At 52.1% G+C, this 19595-nt stretch overlaps 1 protein-coding gene across 1 annotated transcript; it reads left to right on the plus strand.

Moving 5' to 3' along the window:
- The first annotated feature begins 3013 nt into the window (after positions 1 to 3013).
- On the plus strand, positions 3014 to 16887 carry CUNH17orf53 (chromosome unknown C17orf53 homolog). The gene is made up of 10 exons (XM_029212554.1): positions 3014 to 3038; positions 4445 to 4495; positions 7677 to 8852; positions 10065 to 10148; positions 11264 to 11404; positions 12021 to 12129; positions 12318 to 12403; positions 12755 to 12880; positions 14732 to 14852; positions 16796 to 16887. The coding sequence occupies exons 1-10, from the start codon at positions 3036 to 3038 to the stop codon at positions 16885 to 16887; spliced, it is 1989 nt and encodes a 662-aa protein (XP_029068387.1). The 5' UTR covers positions 3014 to 3035.
- Positions 16888 to 19595: the final 2708 nt, after the last annotated feature.

Genomic DNA, 19595 nt, shown 5'->3' on the forward strand with positions numbered 1-19595 from the left:
GAGACAGTGCAAGGCAAAGCCTTCTGACCCATGAAAATGTAATAAAAGCCATGATTTTCTTTCAGAATAAGGCATATGCGCATAGGCGCATGATGTTTTGGGCAATTATAAGGGATTCATATTCCCTAAATCCCCAGGTTAAGAACCTAGTTCGTTGGAATTCTAAAAGGCAAAACAACATAATGGGGACTTCCCTGGTGGCCCAGTGGTAAAGAATCCGCCTTCCTGTGCAGGGGATGCGGGTTCATCTCTGGTGGGGGAAATAAGATCCCACATGCCTCAGGGCAACTTAGCCCACGCACTGCAACTACTGAGCCTGTGTGCTCTAGAGCCTGTGGGCCACAACTAGAGAAGCCCCTGCGCGGCAACAAAAGATTGCACATGTCGCAGCAAAGATCCCGCGTGCTGCAACTAAGATCCAGTGCAGCCAAACAAATAAATAAAAATAAAATCAGGGGCTTCCCTGGTGGAGCAGCGGTTAAGAATCCACCTGCCAATGCAGGGGACACGGGTTCCAGCCCTGGTCCAGGAAGATCCTACATGCTGCAGAGCAACAAAGTTCATGCGCCACAACTACTGAGGCTGCACTCTAGAGCCCACGAGCCACAACTACTGAGACCACATGCCATGACTACTGAAGCCCGCGTGCCTAGAGCCCATGCCCCGCAACAAGAGAAGCCACTGCAATGAGAAGCCCGCACACCACAACGAAGAGTAGCCCCCACTCGCCACAACTAGAGAAAGCCCGCGCAGCAATGGAGACCCAACGCAGCCAAAAATAAATTAATTAAAATAAATAAATAAATAAAATAAAATTGGAAGACGGAAATTACGGTGTGGGTAGGAGTTGATATTATTCCTTTTGGCTTTTTGGGCTCTGTGGTGTCCCTTCAACTTTAGCTGACAGAGCCCAGATCCAGGGTGAGCTGTGCCTGGGATTCCTGGGAGGAGAGGGGGCCTGTAAATGGGAGGGTTGGGGTTTTGTTCTCTAGCTCAGAAGCACAGAGACCTTGAAGGAATTCCTAACTTGAATGAGAATTAGAAGTCCAGGTTTCCTCTCTTATCACCATTCTGGCCTCTATTCTGACATATGACAGGTTAGCTGGTCCACATGGAGTAATGATGGAAGCCATAGGCTGCCCAGTGGTCAGGCCAGACCAAGCAGGCTACCCTAGGGAAGATCCATGGCTGGTTCAGATCAGATTGTTAAGAACTCGAGTCAGCTACCTTCCTTCTGCCTTTTGAGTCCTCAAAACCATGCAACTCTTGTCTCTCTCACTATCTCTCTTGTGACAAGCAAAAAGGGAAACTGAGGTTGGGCTGAATCAGTAACCACAGTAGGCTTTAGTGATAAGAGCTGGCCTTCGCAGATCTCTGGGCCCCTGCCCATCTGTCTGCACAGCTCTCCTGGACTCTATCTTTTGATCTGTATCTCCCTGACTTGTTCATATTTAATTTATTTATTTTATATATTTTTTGGCCACCATGCGGCTTGTGGGATCTTAGCTCCCGAACCAGGGACTGAACCCATGTCCATGGCAGTGAAAGCACATAGTCCTAACCACTGGACCACCAGGGAATTCCCTCCCTGACTTGTTCATGAACTTGAGAGCACAAGGAGTCATTCATTTCTTCATCTCCAGTGTCAAGCACTGTGCCTGTTAAATAGTAGTCGCTGTGTCACTCATTCAATAACTCTATGGGTCATTGTTCTAAGTGCTGGGATACAAAGTTGAACAAGCCAGACAAGGTCCCTACACTCATGGGGCTCATATTCTAGTGAGGAAGACAGACAGTAAAGATGTAAATCATGGGACTTCCCTGGTGGTCCAGGGGTTAAGAATCTGCCCTGCAATGCAGGGACGCCGCTTCTATCCCTGGTTGGGGAACTAAGATTCCACATGCCGCGGGGCAACTAAGCTTGTGCGCGGCAACTACTGAGCCTGCGCCACAACTAGAGAGAGAAGCCCGTGCGACGCAATGAAGAGCCCATTGAGCCACAACGAAAGATCCCGGGTGCCGCAACTAAGACTCAATGCAGCCAAAAATGAATAAATAAATATTTTTGGGCTTCCCTGGTGGCGCAGTGGTTGAGAATCCGCCTGCCGATGCAGGGGACACGGGTTCGTGCCCCGGTCTGGGAAGATCCCACATGCCGCGGAGCGGCTGGGCCCGTGAGCCATGGCCGCTGAGCCTGCGCGTCCAGAGCCTGTGCTCTGCAATGGGAGAGGCCACAGCAGTGAGAGGCTCACGTACCACACACACAAAAATAAATAAATAAATAAATATTTTTTAAAAGATGTAAACCATGACAATTATAAATAATGAAAAATGCTGTGAAGGAAATTAAGCGTTGTGATGGGGGGAGGGATGTTACTTGAGAGATAAGGTGACAGGGAAGATCTGAGATCTAAGCTGAAACATGAAGGATGAAAAGAGCCCGACGGAGAATACCTTGCTTAATATACGCGTGGCAAGAATAGATGGATGGATGGATGGAGAGATGAACAGACAGACAAACCAACAGGGTAGATTCTGGTGTGAATGAGAGTCACGCTGTAGTACTCAGTCCCTAGTATGCTTAACACAAGAGAGGAGGGTGGGCTGGATGGGATGCAATGGACCCTAAATTCCCAACCTTGCTCTCACCTGAGCGCGCATTGAACAAGCGGATTGGGCCCTAGGGGCCGCTGGGGGGCGACCGAGAGCTCATTCGTTTCCCTTTAAGGCCGGGGTGGAAGGCTGCGGTGAAGGGCCTTTGTGTCGGCGGGATAGAAATAGACCTGCCCCTTTAAGAGGGCGGAGACGCTGAGTGGCGGCGGCTTCGAAAGCGGCCTAGGACGCCAGCCGCAGCTTCCCGACCACCCACCTTCGGCCTCCACCTGGGCTGCAAAGACGCCTCTCTCCGAGCTCGCCCCAGAGACTCTGTCGCCCGGACTCTGACCCTGCCACCTGGACCAAGGCCGAGGCCCCGGTGACCCCTAGAGTCGGGGTCTACCCGGCCAAGCCGCGGCCGGAGACTACCGGCCGTCGCCATGGTAATGCCCTTCCTGGGACCACCCGGCCGCCCGGTCTCCTGGCCGCAAGGACCTGCCTTCCGGGTTCCAGCCCCTCCCCCGTGCGAGCTGCCGGGCCGGGTTAGGGTTTAGGAGAGAGCTCGGTGGGATCGGGAGGCCTGGGCCCTAGTCAGGGCTCGACATGGACACGCCCGGACCCTCAGGGAAGGCCTCTCCACTCACCTCCCTCTGGGCCTCAGTTTCCTGCCTCTTGCCTTCCATTTCATCTTGGAGAACTCCTGTTCATCCTTCCCGGTGTGCTCAAACGTCACGCCTCTTGGGCCCTCCTTCTCCCCCTAACCCTTCCAGTCTGATCCTTGACATTCCGGGATAGGTCTCCCTAACTATAGCTCTTGCTGCTCTGGCGTCTGAGGTTAGGCACAGCCCTTGACTCTAGGAGTGACACACTTTTAATGTTGGCCACAGCAGCCCTGCTGCCCAGAAAGAAGGAACTGAACTGTGTGTGGACTGGGAGGCATCCCACCCTCCTGGGACCCTAGCTTTTGGGTGTTGGATTAGATAAAAACTACTGGCTTGACTCTCAGAATCAAGGCCACTAGGCTGGGCATGCTTGGATTTATGGGAGTGTCCCTTATGTTTGACAAAGGTTCCAAACGCCAAACCTTTGGGATGTTGCAAAATCCTTAGGCCCACTGCACAGTGCTGGGTCTAAAGAATGACGCAGGCTCCCGTGGGCAGTCTTCTCTTTGCTTCCTCCCTCTTATTACAAGATTAATGCAGGGCTTCCCTGATGGCGCAGTGGTTAGGAATCCGCCTGCCAATGCAGGGGACACGGGTTCGAGCCCTGGTCTGGTAAGATCCCACATGCCGTGGAGCAACTAAGCCCGTGCGCCACAACTGCTGAGCCCACGTGTCACAACTACTGAAGCCCGCGTGCCTAGAGCCCATGCTCTGCAACAAGAGAAGCCACCACAATGAGAAGCCTGCGCACTGCAACGAAGAGTAGCCCCTGCTCGCCGCAACTAGAGAAAGCCCGTGCGCAGCAACGAAGACCCAACACAGCCAAAAAAAAAAACAACAACCACCACCAAATAAATAAATCTTAAAGAAAAAGATTAATGCAAATGGACCTGAGTGAATTATTTTACAAGAAAGGATTCTAAGTCATCTCAGTCTTTAAGTAAATCCCATCTCTTCTCTCCTCATCCCTTATTCCTCCCCCCAACACTAGCAGAAAAACAAACAAACAGAAAACAGTAAACCTGATGGTCTTGTTAGAATTGGGAAAAAGCAGAGTGAGGACAGAATGTACTTGCAAATGGCTCAGTAGTTGTGGTGCACGGGCTTAGTTGCTCTGCGGCATGTGGGATCTTCCTGGACCAGGGATGGAACTGGTGTTCCAACCTCAATTGCTGTTTTCCTTTCAGGCATGCAGTCTGCAGAAGCTGTTTGCTGTGGAAGAGGAGTTTGAAGATGAGGTAAAGAAGTGTTGGTGAACAGAGATGGCAGAGAAGGTCTTAAGATGTAAACACCCAGGCCCAGAGCCCAAGTTTCCTTTTACTTGACATGTATATCTTTTTTTGTCTGTGAGAGGCTGAGAAATGATGAGAAATGTAAACAACCCACTTAACTGTCTTAGAAACAAATGAAAAACCAGAAAGATGAGCTGCTTAATTGTCATACCTTTAAATTATAAGGGCCCTTGCCTGGAAGCTGTGTCACGTGGATGATTGGATTCACCTTCACGATGACATACTTTTTTTTACTATAAATTTATTTATTTATTCATTTATTTTTTGGTTGCGTTGGGTCTTCGTTGCCGCAGGCAGGCTTTCTCTAGTTGCGGCGAGCGGGGGCTACTCTTGGTTGGGGTGCGTGGGCTTCTCATTGCGGTTGCTTCTCTTTGTTGTGGAGCACAGGCTCTAGGCATGTGGGCTCAGTAGTGGTGGCTCGCGGGCTCTAGAACGCAGGCTCAGTAGTTGTGACACATGGGCTTAGTTGCTCCGCTGCATGTGGGATCTTCCTGGACCAGGGCTCGAACCCGTGTCCCCTGCATTGGCAGGCGGATTCTTAACCACTGAGCCACCAGGGAAGCCCCACGATGACGTACTTGATGTGGGAAGAAAATTTAGGGAGAGTCAGAGACAGCACAGTTACTGGACAGCAGGAGGCCTGGGGTCACCAACTGGCTACCTGAGCCAGGGCAAAGTACTGCATTCTGTGGCCTTCCATTTTCTTTCCTATCACACATGATGGCCGTTCTTCTGCCATAAACATTCTTCCCTTCCCCCTCTCTCCTCAGAAGATGACACGTTAGACTAGATATGAAGCTGGCATGTTAGAATCACCTCTGCCGAGGCCCTACCACACACCAGTTACATCAGAATTTCTGGGAATGGGCGCAGGCAGGGGTATTCCTAATCTCTGGGTGCAGCCAGAGACCACTGAACTAGTGATCTGCCCAGCTGTCTTCCCACTCAGATCTAACAGATATAGTTTCATCTAGGAGGCCCAAAATTGCTATCTCAAATCCTTTTCAGAAAGAAACAGGATTTAAATGAGTAAATCTCCAAAAGGTGAATTAAATTGCTTAAGAATACAGCACCAGGGACTTCCCGGGTGGCGCAGTGGTTAAGAACCCGCCTGCCAATGCAGGGGACACCAGTTCCATCCCTGGTCCAGGAAGATCCCACATGCCGCAGAGCAACTAAGCCCGTGCACCACAACTACTGAGCCTGCTCTCTGGAGCCCACGAGCCACAACTACTGAGCCCGCGTGCCACAAATATTGAAGCCCACGTGCCTAAAGCCCGAGCTCCACAACAAGAGAAACCACTGCAATGAGAAGCCCGCGCACTGCAACGAAGAGCAGCCCCTGCTCGATGCAACCAGAGAAAGCCCGTGTGCGGCAACAGAGACTGAACGCAGCCAAATAAATAAATAAATAGATGAAAAAGAAAGAATACGACACCAACAGCCAGGATGGCCTCCTGACTCCAGTCTAATGTACATGGAAACTATTAAACTACATTTATAGACTAGAGTTGCTCTAGTTTTATCAATGACAAGCCATTCAAACCTACCTTTTTGTCTCCCAGTGATTTGCTTTAAAAATCACGTTTAGAATTTGTCCGGATGCCTAATTGGTGCCTAGTGAGATGGTGAATGGTGCACCAGGGACCCTTCTGGCAGCCACAGTCCCATGCTTCCCTTCCTTTGAGGCTTTTGGAACCCGAGGTTTGAAGGGAAAAACAGACCTTCCTCGGACCTCTTAAAATTCCATCTCTGGCTTGTCTCATTCATTGAGGCCCCAAGACATAGTGACAAAGGTACTTATGGGTTCCAGTCCTGGTTCTGTGAAGTTACTTAACCTCTCTGAGTCTCCGTTTCTGTATCCATAAAACAGGGACAATAATAGTACCTATTCATAGAGTCATCATGAGAACTCATGGAGAGAATTCTGATAAAATGTTTACATGGTACCTGGCACCCAGTGAGGTTTTTCAAATGTTAGATGTTTTGTTATCACTTGGGGACTTGATTTTTGTTTTTACAAATAATTCAAAACTGCCAGGTTTGTCAAGGAGATATGCGTCCTTGTCTTTGTCTTTCAGCTTTGGAGATGTGTAATTACGGGCTGAAAAAAATGACCCTCCTGGGTCTTACCAGGTCATGGTAGGACTGCTAGGCTAGTAATGGAATTAAGAGTGAAGGACTCTGACAGCTCAAGTTTCTGTTCCATGACCAGTCCCTTTCCCCCTTCCCAAGACAGATGACATCATGTCTGAGTGAGCTCTTCAGCGGAAAAGGGCTGCATCAACTCCCAGGGTCATCAGGATTTTATTGCTGCTGTAATTATAATATTATTATTACTAAGTCCTAAGGCAGTCCTGCTAGAGTATGCTACTCTCCTGACAATACACGAAGCAAGAAAGATCCTTTCTCTAGCCTGGACAGTCCAGTGCAGCAGCGGGGGGTGGGGGTGGAGGGGACCTTCCTGTCAGTTAAATCAGCAGTTCTGACACCTTCGGAACAGGTCTGTTGCTCTTGAAGGTGTCAATCTCCCCTTGCTTCCCAACCGGAATCCATACTTCATTTACCTGCCTGAAAAGCTATATTTAACTTCTATCTATTTGCAGGCTCCAAGGACTCTCTGGCTTACTGAAGACTAAGCGTGTGCGTGTGTGTGCATGTGCGTGTGCGTGTGCGTGTGTGTGGTGGGGGTGAGGAGTGGGTGGAGGACAGGCAGCAGGACCAGATGGATAGATGCCTAGTGTACAGGCTCGACACCACGAAGCTAGTTTCCTTGAGATGGGTGTGTGACCTTGGATGATTTGTTTGACTCCTGGCTGACCTGGTTCCTTTGCTTCTCCTACTGCTCCCCCAACTGCCGCCACCACCCCTCCCCACCCCCCACCTGAGACTGAAGAAAGAGAGAAGCTACCTGAAGACTTAGCCTTAGAATGCGTCTGGTAGAAGCCTCGTTGTGGGCTCCTGGGCAAGGTCAAAGGTGGTGAGAGAGTCCACCACTGCCTTTCACACCTTGGTTTCTTGTTTGCGAGTATCTGTACACACAGACACACGACGTGCCCGAAGCAGTAAAAGCAGAGTGTTTCTTGATTTCCAGATGCCAAGACCTGCTGTCTCTGCTTCTTTGTAGGATTTCTTGTCGGCTGTGGAGGATGCAGAGAACCAGTTTGTTGGCTCGCGGCCTGTGAATGCTGGGTGCTTGAGACCTGTCTCTTCCCGGCCACAGGAGGCCCAGCTACTGCCATGCCCCACTGCTCCTTCAGAGGCTGCGGGCCTGCCAGCCCTGGGACTCCGCCTTTCTACCTCCGGCATGCCCAGGGCCGTTGGAGGTCCACCTTCCACAGGAACAGCTCCCCTAAGGCCTGTCTCAATGTCCAGCAGCTGGACTGGCAATCAGGGAAGAGTGACACTGACAGAAGTGCTCAGTGAGACCCCAGTAAGACCCCAGTCCTCAGTCTCCCACCCCCAGCTCACCTTCAAGAGCAAACAGCAGGTGATTGGTGGCTTTGAGGGGCCTGAACAAGATGAATTTGATAAGGTCCTGGCAAGCGTGGAGCTGGAGGGCCCCGTCATGGAGCTGGAACTTGGAGTTAACCGTGAGGCCGAGGCCACAGGAATCCTGCCCACCTGGCGGCGGGAGGGCTCAACATTGGCTAAAAAGGCCCGGGCAGCTGATCTGAGCAGACCTTGCCAAAAGGGGCCCATGCCTGCAACCCACATAACTGGTATCCCGTCAGCTCGGGATGTGCCCCCGTATCCTGTTGTCCGCTGTGGGACTCCACAGTCCCACTTGAGGCCTGGTGCCACGGGTAACCTTCCTGTCCCAACTGCCTCAGTGGTTCGCGGTCAGCAGCCCCATTGGGAAGTCTCTCCCGGTGGTCCCCCTCCTCAAGCACCCCAGCCTCTCCAAGCTGCTGGCAGGCTCATTCAGAGCAGCCCTCAAAATCATTTCCCTGGTCAGCCATTCCAGTCTCCAAATGCCTGCTTAACTGGCAAACCTCATTTTCTTACACCACAAACTCCCAACTCAAGCTGTGCTACTCCCTCAAGGACTATCTCTGGATTATTTCCTCGGGGGCCCTTCCAGCCCCGAGCTCCAGCATCTTCTGTCAAGTCTCCTGTCAGCACCCTGAAGGGCCCCCGTCCTTCCCCAGTCCCTCAAGCTGCTCTGCAGACGCCCATCGTCACGAACCACCTGGTGCGGCTGGTCACTGCTGCCAACCGGACACCCCAGCAGCCCACCTGCACTTCCACCCGCGCCAAAACGCGCCGCTTCCCCGGCCCAGCAGGGCTCCTGCCTCACCAGGTGAGTGACAGCTTCTCTCTGGCCAGAGCCTGAGCTCCCCAGGCTGCTGGGGGCCCAGGAGAGCAGCAGAGTCCCAGAGGATCTTCACGCCCCCCAGGGAGGGGAGGAAGGAAGTGCAGAGAGGGAGCGTTTCCAAAGCTGTGGAGGAAGTCAGAAGAAGTGGGAAGAATTGAATGCTTGAAAACCCACATGTGAGATGCTCAAGGCTTGAGAATGTCACAATTTCCATACGTTTGTTGAACATCTACTGTTTCCTAGCACCAGGGCAGAAAGATTCATTCACTTCTATTTGCTAAAGACTGGTATGTGTTGGGCACTTTGCTTGGACCTGAGAATACAGAGATTAACATAGAAATAATTCCCGTCCTAAGGAGCTTCCAGGAGAGTGGAAGAAGCAGACACAAACGATTACACATAAAAGGCACAGGGAGAGTAGAGGTCATTCCCTGGGTGCTGGGGAGACACTGGGCTCCTTGGGCTTGCTGCGTGGGCTCTGGAGGGATGAGTAGGAGGTTTACGGAGGTGTGTGTCAGAAGGCTGTGTCTTGGAGGACATTTCAGCAGTGGAAAGACGGGAGAGCATGTGCAAAGGCACAGATGCTCTGGGAGATCCACAGAATCACTCATAGCTGGTGTGGGGTCAACGTGGGGGAGTTGGGGCTGAGCTGCGTGTGTAGATTTCGGCAGCAGTGGAGAGACAGGGTCCATCAAACTACTCTTGGATCAGATCCCAGATAATTGGACTCCGAGGATCTGGTCTGGTTGTGATAGGTTACCCCCTTTCCTCACATTTGAAGGGTGTTTGAAAAGATTCCTACCTGTTAACTTGCTCTTCCCTGGCACTTTTAAGAGAAATCCAAGGAGACCTGGGATGGATCTCTGTAGGGAAGGATGAGATCCCTGAGAAGGGGTGTGGGGAAAGCTGCCCTTTTACTCATCTCAGGCCTCTCTATTCAAGTCGTCGCCCCCTTCAGGAAGCCCTGGGGTTTGTTCCTGGGCCAGCTCTAGCTTCCTCACACTCCCAAAACGATCCCCAAAGCATCTTTTTTGAGCTGCCAACGAGGCTCCTGAGACTTCCTTAGGAGAGATGTACTATGTGTTAATTGTCCCTGGTAGTTTCCTGAACTCATTATGTAACCCAGACAAGAAGCTGTACTTGTAAATAACAGCTGCTGAGCTTGCTCTCGCCTTCCCCTCCTCTGTCCCCTTGTAGCACAGTGGGAAAAATCTGGACGACATCATGGTTTCCACGCCCCAGACTCCGACTCATGGTGCTCTGGCTAAATTCCGGACAGAGGTAACTAATTCCATGCAAATGTTAACTTCCTGGGGATCGTTTAAGAGTGAGGGACATCCCTACATGTTTCAGTAGCTGAGGATCAGAGTCTGTGCTGCTCGGCCTGTTCCCTGGGGTCACACACCACAGGGCATTTGGGGAGGTGGCAATTTTCCTGGCATAAACTGAAGCCTATCCTGATGCCAGAGGGGTGTGAACCGATACCATGAGTCCAGCCTTCTTTCCCAGCTAAGAAAGAAAGGCCCAGCTAACTCCATCTTCCCTCAGAGGAGGAGAGTGTAATAGCTGTCGAAATTGTATCTCAGGACCCCTGCCTTTCAGGTTTCTGGGAATCAAGCTGGGAAGGATCTGGCTTCATCTTGCCTCTGGTGGGTTCCCTCTTGGTGGGTGAGACCCAGCCTCCCTCCTCCCTGGGATTCTGGTTGACCTGCTCCATTCCCAGACCCACTTTTGCTTTTAATTCTCTCTAGAAGTTTTTCTCTTTGCTGTAGCTCTGCAGATCCACCAGTCCATTTCAGCTCCAAAGCAATAAATACTCACCTGGATTCAAAGCATTTTTTTTTTTTTTTTTTTTGCGGTACGCGGGCCTCTCACCATTGTGGCCTCTCCTGTTGCGGAGCACAGGCTCCGGATGCACAGGCCCAGCGGCCATGGCTCACGGGCCCCAAAGCATTTTTTAATATAATAAGGTGAATAGTTAAAGCCAGAGGCATCCCAGATAAAATATAATTGGTTTCAAAATTGCCTGGAAGCCTATAAATATATGTGGGAGCTCCCTAGCCCTAAGACTTGGCAAGTCCGTTGTAAGAGACAAGCATAGATAGCCTTTTGCATTAATGTAATTAAAGTCAGGGCCTGATTTAAAGTAAACAAATGCCTCAGTGAAAGTACTTTTGCTAGTGTACCTTTGCTATTGCTTCTCAGTGAAAGATGTGATATGCCACAAGGTTTCACACACCATTTTCTGAACTTGGAGATACACGAAGAGAGAGAGTGTGGCCACCGTGCTGCAGGGAATTCACCCTTGCTCTCCCACCCCTCTATCCCAGCTCAGTCAAGGCCTCTAGCAAAGCGGACCTGTTAATGCAGGCTCCCCTTCTGCTCTGTTGTGCCAGATTGTTACTAGTTCCCAGGCATCGGTGGAGGAGGACTTTGGGCGAGGGCCCTGGCTGACCATGAAATCTGCTCTGGGCCTGGATGAGAGAGACCCTACCTGTTTTCTCTGTACCTACAGCATCATCATGGTGCTGCGGAAGGTAAGGGTCCTGGGTGCTGAGACCCAAAGGGAAGACCATTTTTATCCCTTTCACCAACCTCCTGCCCTGCTCCACCTTAGGAAAGGGGCTCTCTGTTTGCTCCCTGCTACCCCAGGCCTGTCTCTGAGTGGCAACATGAAGCCCCTTTGGTTGTGTCTTCCACTCACCTGCCTTTTCACAGTATCTGGCATAGGTGGAGGTGGGTTATGGGCATGTCTCTGCACATCTGGGCCCTGAATGGGGTAGGGTAAACACACTGCTACCCCTAGAGCTCCCCAGAGGTCAAAGGTCACGTGCAGACTCACGTTAGTACATGTGCTGATGTATTCCTGCCTGTGGCCTGTGAGATGGAGCTCTATATGAATACATACACATAAACACACAAAAGAAAGGAGGCAGGGCAGACAAATGAAAGGCCCACCAGCTTCAGGTCTGCCAGAGGGAGATGGGATGAGCCCTGTAGACTGCCCCTTGGCCCTCTGAAAAGGAAGACCATCACCACACCAGTGCTCTGCCCCCCTCCCACCCCACCCCCCTCCCTGGGTTGCCCTGGCACACTTGGGAACCTTACAGGTGGGACGTGGCTGGCTCAGCAAATGCCTCTCTTTGTAACCAGGCAGCCCTGAAGCAGCTGCCCAGGAACAAAGTCCCCAACATGGCAGTGATGATCAAGTCCCTGACTCGGAGCACAGTGGACGCCAGTGCGGTTTTCAAGGACCCCACGGGTGAGGAGTTAAGTCCTGGGAGTGTCTGACGAGTGGCCGCATTGAGGTCAGGAGGTGAGGAGGAGCCACCCTCTCCATTTTCAGTTAGGAAAATTGAGGCAGTGTCCAGCCCCCTTCCCCTCCGGGACCCAAGCCAGTCACTGTGCTGCCCTTGGCCCTGATACTGATGGGCAGTGTGGTGTTTGCAGGAGAGATGCAGGGCACGGTGCACAGGTTGCTGCTGGAGACACGCCAGAATGAGCTGAAGCCTGGCTCAGTGCTGCTGTTAAAGCAGGTACGGGAGCTCCAGGTGGGGACCTGCTCTCCCGCCTCCCGCCCTGGAGGAAGCCCCGGGTTGTCTCTCTGGCTCCCTGCCCTCCCAGGGCCCAGGCAGAGTGGCTGCCCTAGTGCAAGACCTAGGCTCACTGGAGCCGAGTGAAGGCCTGACTGCCATCCTTCAGGGGGCAGGTGGGGGTGGAGGCCGTGCTGCAGGGGCCGGGGTGGGGTGCGCAGTTCTACTCTGGCAGCAGGAATGTGGCAGGAGTGATTTCTGTGACCCTGGTGCAGGCGGGACTGGGTGGCCGTCCGGCAGCACCTAGCGCTCTGTCAGGACATTGGACACCTTCCCCCCCTTTCTCTACTCCAGATCGGAGTGTTCTCTCCTTCACTCCGAAATCACTACCTCAACGTGACGCCCAACAACCTGGTCCACGTTTATAGCCCAGATTCTGGGGATGGGAACTTCCTCAAGCCATCTCAGCCCTTCCCCAAGGTAAGAGGAGCAAGATGGAGTGGGGATGGGTAGAGCCGCTTTCCGCCTGGGTCTTCTGATTTCTTCCCCTCCTCTATCCTGGGGAGCAGGGATGTGAAGTGGACAGTTGCCCTGAAGTGAAAAGATGCCCTTTGGGGACAGGGCCATCTCCTCCTGTCCCTGGTCCAGCCACCTGCCAGATGGCACAGTAACAGGACCTAGAGGAGCAGCTGGCTTCTGGGTGGATCCCTGAGTGTCTGATGGCAGACCTGAACATTGGAGAGCATGGGAGTCACTTGAGAACTAAGCGAGTTGAGGGTCCACGATGGGGCGGGGCCCTCAGTGAGTGACTGAGGGTTGGATTTGCTGCAGGTGGCAATGCAGAGAACAGACAGCTGCAGATGGTCTGTCAGGTGAGCCAGCACTTGCTCTGCATCTTCCCTCCTGGTTTCCACCTCTGCTAGGTGAGGGGGCGCCGGCCCAGAACTCCTTTGGGAGCCAAGGGAGGCTGGGTTCCAGGCAGCTCCACTCCAGGGTGAGTGTGCAGGGCCCGGCCTTGACTTGACACACAGTGTCCCGTCTGTGGCCACCCCCACCTTCCTGGGATCCTGGGTTGTCGTCATGACCTGGCCTGGGGGTCAGGAGACCTAGGTCATGGCCCTGCTCTGCTGGAAATTTGTGACATAACCTTGGGCAAGTCCTGTCCCCTCCCCTGCTGTTGCTTTGTCTATAAAATGAGTGGGTTAGACTAGATGACATCTAGTCAAGTTACATGTTTAGTTCTAACTTGCTGCTTCTCATCTTTCTCCCTAACCACCTTCATTCTCTCAATATCACCCCACTTCTAAAAATAGCATCTTGATTTCCATTTTTTTTTTCAATTATTTTTTTGGCTGCGTTGCATCTTTGTTGCTGCGCGTGGCTTTCTCTAGTTGCCGCGAGCGGGGGCTACTCTTCACTGCAGTGCGCAGGCTTCTCATTGCAGTGGCTTCTAGTTGCGGAGCGCAGGCTCTAGGGCGCACGGGCTTCAGTAGTTGCAGCGCATGGGCTCAGTAGTTGTGGCTCGCGGGCTCTAGAGCACAGGCTCAGTAGTTGTGGCGCACGGGCTTAGTTGCTCCACGACATGTGGGATCTTTGCGAACCGGGGCTCGAACCTGTGTCCCCTGCATTGGCAGGTGGATTCTTAACCACTGTGCCACCAGGGAAGTCCCATCTTGATTTCCTTTTAAATTTCAAGTCACCCCAGGAATTCCCTGGTGGTCCAGTGGTTAGGACTGTGTGCTTCCACTGCAGGGGGCACGGGTTCGATCCCTGGCCAGGGAACTAAGATCCCCCTCACTGCAAGGTGTGGCCAAAAAAAAAAAATTTCAAGTCATCCATACTTGCTGAAAAAAATTGTACAGAATAAAGCAATGTGAAACTGACCCTTCTCTACTTCCATTCCCTAGGGCTAACCATGGTTAACAGGTTTAATGACTAATGTTAATTACCTGTTCATATATTAGCTAGTTTGGGGATTGTTAACAGCTCATTTTTAATTCCAGGCGAACTCCTCAGCATAATTCTGAATGGCGTCTTTACTCTCTGCTCCAGTTATAGAGATTCCCTAAAACATCAGATACCAGCAGAGTTAGAAAAGAAAATCGGCCAAAAGTTTTCTGTTTTTCTTTTATTTTTTTAACTGTCTGCTGTTTGGTGTGTTTGGCGTTTCAGCCCCCTCCCCACAGCATGGGCCTGGGTGACTGGCCGCTGCCACGTTCCTCTCTCCTGTCTTTCCTGAGCCCCCACCTATTCCTTTGAGGTTGTTTGGGCAGAACTGTCCAGAGGGATTTCAGGGGCACAGGTATTGGTAACCAGATCCTCTGTCCCCAGGATCCAGGAAGCTTCCATGAACGCCTCCAGCATGAGACCGAGAAGCCTGGGAAAGGCCTCAGAATAGCACAGAACCCAGAGGCAGGGGCATCACCTGAGAAAGAACTACTCCCAGAAGCAGGTAAGGCCGTCAGCCCACCCAGGACAAAAGAGGTTCTCCTTCTATTTCCTCTTGAATAGCTCAGCCAGATTGTTCCTCCTCCTGTGAGTCTTTGGATCTTACAGAATCTTAACAGAAATCCGATGTGGTGTGTTCTCTGGCGAGGCTGCAGGCCACAAACTAATTAACACAAAGAATGTGAACCGAAGCGCCCCAGTTTCCAGGCCATGTGCTGTTAGCCACAGGGGGAGATAGACTGGCACCATCCTTGAGTCTTCTGTGGACTGATGGCCAGACCTCAGAGGCAGATTTCCCCATAGTGACTAAGCTCCAAGGCCCTCCAGGTGGTGCTGAGGGGTCAAACATCCATGAGGTTAGGGTGGGACCAGGATACAGACCTGAGAGGCCCAAATACAGACCTTTGAGGGGAGGGCCAACTTGTTCCTCAGGAGGGAGCCTTACCCAGGTGAAGCTAACACAGTCCAGGTCTGGTCCTTAGCTCTTTGATTCAACCCTGTTTGGCCCCAAAGTTTGTGGGATTATGGATAGGTGTCTCGACGTTAACCAAATTTCACAGTAGAGCAATGGATAAACCACAAAGCCCATTTCTTTATATTGTATGAAAAAGTATCTACCCTGTATGCTGGAATCTTCTCTAGAATCTTGCACCGTCTCCTTGTTTGTCAGCTTGATGACAAGCCGAACCATCGTCAGAAGGTTGCTGGTGGTCATAGTATAAGAGTGAGGCGAGTTGCCTGTAGAATGTGTGGTTGGTGTCACATCTCCACCGTAGGGACAGACCTGCCGGCCAGGCAGCTGCTGGTGGTGGCCGGGCAGCGCTAGGAGACACAAATGCGGATTCCTACTATGATTCCCATTTTCCTAGGCTCACACTGGCTGGCTCACTCCCCTTCATTTAACCTAGTGTTTCTTCAGATGGTCACAGTGTAGCTAGTGAGGGGCAACTTTTTTTGTTATAATCAAATTGCAGTCCTGCTTCCCTGAGTACAGTGCTGGTCACCCTCATTAAGTTTGAATGCCCCAAAACTGACTTCTGTCCTTCCAGCAGCAGTGTTTATCGAGTGCTCTGTGCCAGACTGGGAGCTGGCCTCTGCAGGTGTAGTTTCCAGCCTGACTGACTCTAGGGCTGCCTGATCCCGTCCATTCAGCGCAAGTTTTCTAGTTGGAAGCTAGGGCTCTGGTGTCAAAGGGATGCTACTTGGGGAAGTTGTTGACCTCTTTAAACCCTGTTCTCTCAGGTAAAGTGGGGATTATAACATGAACTACCACGAGATGCCCTCTAAAGGGGCCCTGTGAGACCGAAATGAAGTGATGAGTATAACGTGGGCAGCCCTGTGCTGGCACCCAGCGTGCCCCCGGTACATGTTAGCCGCCCTTGTTAACAGTCAGAGTAGCAGTAGGGCTTACTGAGGTCAGCTCTGTTTCCAAGTTCTCAGACAGAAGCACCCCATCCAAGAACTGTAGTCGGGGACAGTTACTTTTGTCCCCTCTGCCTACGAGGCACTTTAGGGGAGGGGACGATGATGTCTCCCACTCTGCAAATGAGAAACCAGGTTAATGAACTGTGTGATTCTGAACACATCTAGTGACTCTTCCTGGCCTTCTTTCTCCCTCTGTCCAACGCAGAGGTTGCACTAGGGGACCTCTGCTCAGGCACTGTACCTCTGGATGGAAAGAGGAGCCATGAAGGCCCGAGGGGAGCCTCTTTCTTAGCAAAGTGGCCCCGGGCGTTTTGCCTCTGCCTTTGTTGTGTGTGGGTATGTGGGGGGCAGAGGGGAGGTGGAAGGCGGGCCAGCCTCAGGCCCGTCAGTGTGGGTGCTGGCAGCTGGGCGAGCCACCTTCCTGACAGCCCTCCCGAGGGGCGGAAGCCTTGGCTCTGAGTCACGTGGAGCCCTAATATTATCACTAAGTCTCCCCGTCCTCTCTTTCCTCCCCCCCCGCAGATGACCTAGATGGACTCCTGAGTGAGCTCCCTGAGGACTTCTTCCGTGGCACCAGCAGTTGGGACTCCCCCAAGTCAGGGCACCCCCCATGAGCCGGCAGCCTCTCAGCACCCAGGAGAGAGGAAGACCAACACAATTGGAAAACAAAGTTCCGGGACTTCTCTGGCTGCTCCCACCCTGGACACTTACCCTGAGAACACCCTCGTCCCTCGGGTTCTGCAGTGCCGTCACTTTGGGTCTTCCTTTGGCAACCGGAACTCTGCCCAGGATCAACTCTCCAGCTCTACTGTCCTCCAAGCCCTCGGGTGCATATTCCTTCTCCTCCTCCAACAGGGAAGGTGTGCCATTCTCCCACCTCAGCTTGAATTTAGAGGATGCTGGGCCTGGTCCCTTTACTCCCTAGTCCGCGGGCAGCTGAGGAGCTAAGAGGAGCCGCACCACAGCAGTGGCGACCTGTCCCTCTGGACAAGGAAGGAACGCTCAGACTTCCCTCTGCGTCGTCTCTTGAGGCCTGTAGCTGGCCAGCTCACCTGTGCCCAGGGCTCCCAGGAGCGGGGGCAGGAGTACGGCTGAGGTGCCTCATTCTGAAATAAAGCAGCCGCCTGCTTCACCCCCCTCCCTCTCGTTTCCAGCCTCGCTGCTCCTTGTTCTGTCTGCCCTGCTGGCCAGAGCAGAGCCAAGCCACTCGTTTTCTCTCTCTCTGTCTCTCTCCTTTTTTTTTTAACTATAAACTTTTTCTTGTAGACAGTTTTAGATTTATAGAATTATTGCAAAGATGTTACAGGGAGTTCTCATATACCCCACACCCAGTCTCCCGTATTGCTGCCATCTTACGTTAGTATGGTAGATTTGTTGCAACTAAAGAACCAGTATTGATACATTATTATTCACTGAATTCCATACTTTATTCACATTACTCAGTTTTCCCCTGATGTCCTTTTTCTCTTCCAGGATCTCACGTTACATTTAGCCATCGTGTCCCTTGGCTGTGGTAGTTTCTCCAACTCTCCTTGTTTCTTAATGACCTTGACAGCTTCGAGGAGCGCAGGTCCAGCATGTTGTCGGATGTCCCTCTATGGGAATTTGTCTGGTGTGCCTTCATGATTAGACGGGGGTTATGTGTTTTGGGGGAGGAAGACCTCAGAGGTAAGGTGCTTGTCTCATCACATCATATCAAGGGTTGGTGTTGACCTTGATCACCTGGCTGAAGTAGGGTTTGTCAGATTGGCCAGATTTCTCCACTGTCAAGTTACTCTTTTTCTCCCTTTACGCACGATACCCTTTGGAAGGAATTCACTCTGCTGCCCACACTTAAGGAATGAGGAGTTATGTTCTGCCTTCTTAAGGGCAGAATATCTACATGGATTATTTGGAATTCTTCTGCATGGGAGATTGGTCTGTTTTCCCTTATCTTTTGTTCAACCACCCATTTATATCAGTATGGACTCATGGATATTTATTTTATACTTTGGGTTAGAGTCCACTACTACTTTATTTATTTTGTTGCCAAGCAACTCTTCACCACTGTAGCTTCTCTGTACCGCTTTTCAGGCAAGAATTGGACGAGGGTCATGGGTGGGGTGTAAAAGGTCTAATTATACCAAGTTGCCAACCAACCTTGTTTTCCTTTCTGGAATGAAGGGAGGAAAGGAAGATTCTCTCAACACGTGGTTGAGGGGGTGTGGGTTAAAGACCCCAATTTGACAGCCAGCCTCACCTGCCTCTGCCTCAGCCTTCACCAGGCAGCTGTGAGTCAGGACCTCCAATGGGCTTGGTACGGCTCTGCGAGAAGGTGTTAGTCTCCCTTTTTCCAAAGAAAAGCTGATCCCACGGATCCCAGTCTCAAAGCTGAAGTGAACAAGTGCTTTAAGAACTCCATGTTCAGCTGGCTCCTGGTGGCAGTGGGGCTCTGTTCTAGAAGGCTTTTGTGGCCCAAGCCCAGGAACAAGAAGGGGCTAATTCACCAGCACCCCTTTCACACTCTCACTGGGTCTTCCTACCTGAGCACACCACGCACTTCTTTCTCTTCCCCGTGCTGCTAACTCCCCAGCTCCACCTCTGTAGCTTAGATCTGGGCCGGAGCCGCCCATCCATGCCGGGTGGTCTTCCTGCACCTAAATCAGCCATGCCCCTGGCCCGCGGTGCCCACCCGCACTCAGCCCCCTTGAGCTCTGGTCTCTACTGCTCACGATCCTGACAGATGCCCTGGTTTCTTGTGTGCTTCATTCCCCCCCACAGGCTCTGAGCTCCCAGAAGGCAGGCTGGGTATCCAGTTGCCTGGCACTGTTATACCAGTAAAACTGGGCTCCCTGTGGGTTCACGTGTGGGTTGAAGTAAAGGCCTCAGGAAGTTAAGGCTAAGGATGGGGGACTGAACGTATGGTACCTCTGAGGACTGATCTGTAGTCAGAGCACCTTCAGGCCTGTGACAAGAGGCTGCAGAGAGGCTGGGGAGGTCAGAACAGCCTCAGGCCCCACTGACCATGACTACCGTGAGCCTCGGGAGAAGGCCCCTCTTGGCCCCATCGCATTTTGCCAGCTCCCAACCCTGGGAGTCCAGCTCCGGATGCTCAGCTGGGCTGTTGGCAGGGCAGTTAAAATATCGAACGGGCGCCATTCTCTGAGGATCTCCAAGCCCTCGCTGGGCATGATCTCATTCCTCCTCTGGGATCCCCCACCCTGGAATACCACGAAGAGGCTGGGGCCAGAGTGGGTGAACAGCAGGGTAAGGGCAGAGCTGGAAACAGCCCAGGCTGCTGCCACCCACTTGGGCAGGCAGATGAGTGTCTGCTCCGGCGGAG

This window comes from Monodon monoceros, unplaced genomic scaffold, assembly GCF_005190385.1.
Source record: "Monodon monoceros isolate NGI ecotype Baffin Bay Population unplaced genomic scaffold, NGI_Narwhal_1 Super_Scaffold_9, whole genome shotgun sequence".
Lineage (NCBI taxonomy): Eukaryota > Metazoa > Chordata > Mammalia > Artiodactyla > Monodontidae > Monodon > Monodon monoceros.

What these genes read in the sequence shown, in the direction of transcription:
- CUNH17orf53 (XM_029212554.1), top strand. An exon ending in AAGAGGAGTTTGAAGATGAG is followed by an intron (nt 4,496 to 7,676) that starts GTAAAGAAGTGT and finishes GCTTCTTTGTAG; the next exon opens with GATTTCTTGTCGGCTGTGGA. An exon ending in AGAACTACTCCCAGAAGCAG is followed by an intron (nt 14,853 to 16,795) that starts GTAAGGCCGTCA and finishes CCCCCCCCGCAG; the next exon opens with ATGACCTAGATGGACTCCTG.